Below are 2523 nucleotides of genomic sequence, written 5' to 3' on the forward strand. Positions count from 1 at the left end.
GCAAGAGTTGCTGTCACAGGCCACTAAACCACATTTGATGCACCGTTTTTTGGATTTACATGAGAAGCGAGTATGCCCTAACCTCCCACAGTTCATGCACTGTCTGAGGGGTGGTATGTAAAAATCAACATTTAATTTAGTATGGTTAAAAATTATATATTTTGGAATCTCTTTGCCAATTTTGATGGTGGTTGTGGGAATGTAAGAATCATTTTCTGGGTTTCTACGCGTGAAGCGTCTAACCATAGATATGGGTACGCTGGATATGGCGTAAGCCTTAATATCACCGTCCTCACACCATGTAGGAATACCCCTTACTACACCATAAGTTTCAACCGCTGTTTTCGGAACAAAGGCTCTTAGACCCATGTCCTTTATTTTATCATTCAAGACAAAGTTATTTGCCGCAGCGGCATTTTTAAAAGTGACTTTATAAAGACTTTTACCAATTGCATAGATCAAATCAAGATCTTTTATCCTCAGGCGTTTTATTTTATTAAAGAGAGTTAAACCATTTGTAATTTTTTCATTGTACATATCATTGCATTTAGATGAGTCTACTAAGACCAAATAAACACCAGAAAAATTTTCTGGGTATAGAGTTAAATTCTCATTTAGGTTTGTACTGTTGTTGTTAGCCTCCACTGTATCAGTAGTCATGAATACATTTTCATTAGCATTTGTCCGATTGTCTGCTACCTCCACTGTATCAGTGGTCATCGTTAAGCGTTCATTGGCAACTGTATTAATGTTAGGCACCGTCACTGTATCCCTACCGTTTTCTGACGCCACTAACGGAATTTCCGTAGCCGCCAAACTCCCGTTATCGCACTGCATGTCCATTTCGTTTTCACTAATGTCATCTGACCTAACCTCACTTGTTACACTCATGTTAGTTAGTTTAATTAAATCATTATTTTTTAGGTATTTAGCTATCTTAGACTCCGTGGCCTTTTTGGAGCGTTTTCCCTTGGCCGTATTGACCATATTGGCACTAGAGAATGCTTCGAAATCCTCAGCCGATGACGCCATCGACCTTAGAGTCGACGTCGCCATGACGGCTGGGGATTTTTTTGGTGCCGTTCGCGGCAGACTTTTACTTTTTTAAACACTTTATACACAAAATTTGACTTCACCTTCACTACTCGAAAAACAAGATCACTCACCTGACTCCCGCTTTGACACAGAAATTGGTGTCCTCTATCAAATTAAAACCTTTTAACAGGTTATTTTCCAATTATTTGACGCCAAAAATGTAGTAGTCCAAAAAGGAACGTGTATTTCCACACGGCTGTTTGCTGTACTATGTCAGAGTACAGCTGCTTACAAAGAGAAAAATATTTTACTGTATGCACATACATATATGTGCAAGTGCGCAAAAGAAAATTTCACTAGGTTGCAGAATCACGCCAAACACGTCCACCACCACTCGTAGATGAAAAAGGAATGGGAAATGTTTAGCTATTTGTACAACGATTTAGGGGTGGGGGCGGAGGGGGAGGGGGTGTGGGCCCCACGTATCCCCCCTAAACGAAAGAGGATTGACGCCGCTTTATGAAAAGTCACCCCTCACCACCCCAACCCCTCCCACAGACCTCTGGGGAGCTGTTTGAAAATAGGGGAATTTTAGATTTTTTGCAAGGAAAAAACAAAGTTAAACTTGCGTCCGAAGAAGGGGGGCTGAACACCTTTTGCAGAGAACACCTTTCTGCGTAGGCGGCCTTCGGTCGCGCTTAGGGATTAAAATCCTTACTACGTAGAATTCTCCTTTCTGTGTGATATAACTGGGGCTACCGCCCCATACAAATTTATAACAAAAATTTTTAACAAATACCATATTTCCAACCGACATTATTGTTAAATTAGTTGTAGTATAGTGTATGGTGACACTAATGTAATTATCGATAATAACTCACCACCACTGAAGTAAAACAGAATATAGACAATATACCATTTTCTTGAGCATAACGTGTGGTCTTTTTATTAAACCGATCTTACATGGTGTCAAATAATTTTAAAGAAAGTTAAAAAGAATTGGGTAAAACAAAAAAAAAGTAAAGAAATGCCGAATAGCACAAACGACGCAGGTGTAGAGACTGGTGGAGTCTCAGGTATCAAACCTGCAAAAAATCTAACCTCTACGAGTGACATGCACACCACGTGGAAGCAATGGATTCAGCAATTCGATTGGTATGCAACAGCTATCCAACTGAATAAGAAATCAGACGAAATTCAAGCAGCAACGTTAATGGCAAGCTAGGATCGGAGGTGTTAAATATATACAACAGTTTCAGTTTGTCCGAACAGGAGTCAAAAAACATTGGCGTAATAAAAGAAAAATTTGCAAACTATTTTAACCCCAAATTGAACGTGTCATTTGAAAGATTCAACTTTTCCAAAGCGGTACAAAACGAGAGTGAGCCATTCGACGATTTTTTGACCAGAATGAAAACACTGGCGACAATTAAGCGGACAAGAAGTTTCAGTGCAAGAGGTGCGGTACAACACATAAGCCTCGATCGT

The 2523-nt window shown here is 39.8% G+C and overlaps 1 protein-coding gene across 1 annotated transcript in view; it reads left to right on the top strand.

Annotated features, from left to right (window-relative positions):
• The first annotated feature begins 2062 nt into the window (after positions 1 to 2062).
• The window catches only part of LOC118745491 (uncharacterized protein K02A2.6-like), a 5728-nt gene continuing 5267 nt past the window's right edge, over positions 2063 to 2523 (top strand). The window contains exon 1 of the mRNA XM_036478940.1: positions 2063 to 2255. Coding sequence (XP_036334833.1) covers positions 2063 to 2255 — 193 coding nt within the window. The remainder of the gene's footprint in view (positions 2256 to 2523) is intronic.

This window comes from Rhagoletis pomonella, unplaced genomic scaffold (genome assembly GCF_013731165.1).
Source record: "Rhagoletis pomonella isolate Grant_MI unplaced genomic scaffold, Rhpom_1.0 Rhpom_scaffold_00009, whole genome shotgun sequence".
Lineage (NCBI taxonomy): Eukaryota > Metazoa > Arthropoda > Insecta > Diptera > Tephritidae > Rhagoletis > Rhagoletis pomonella.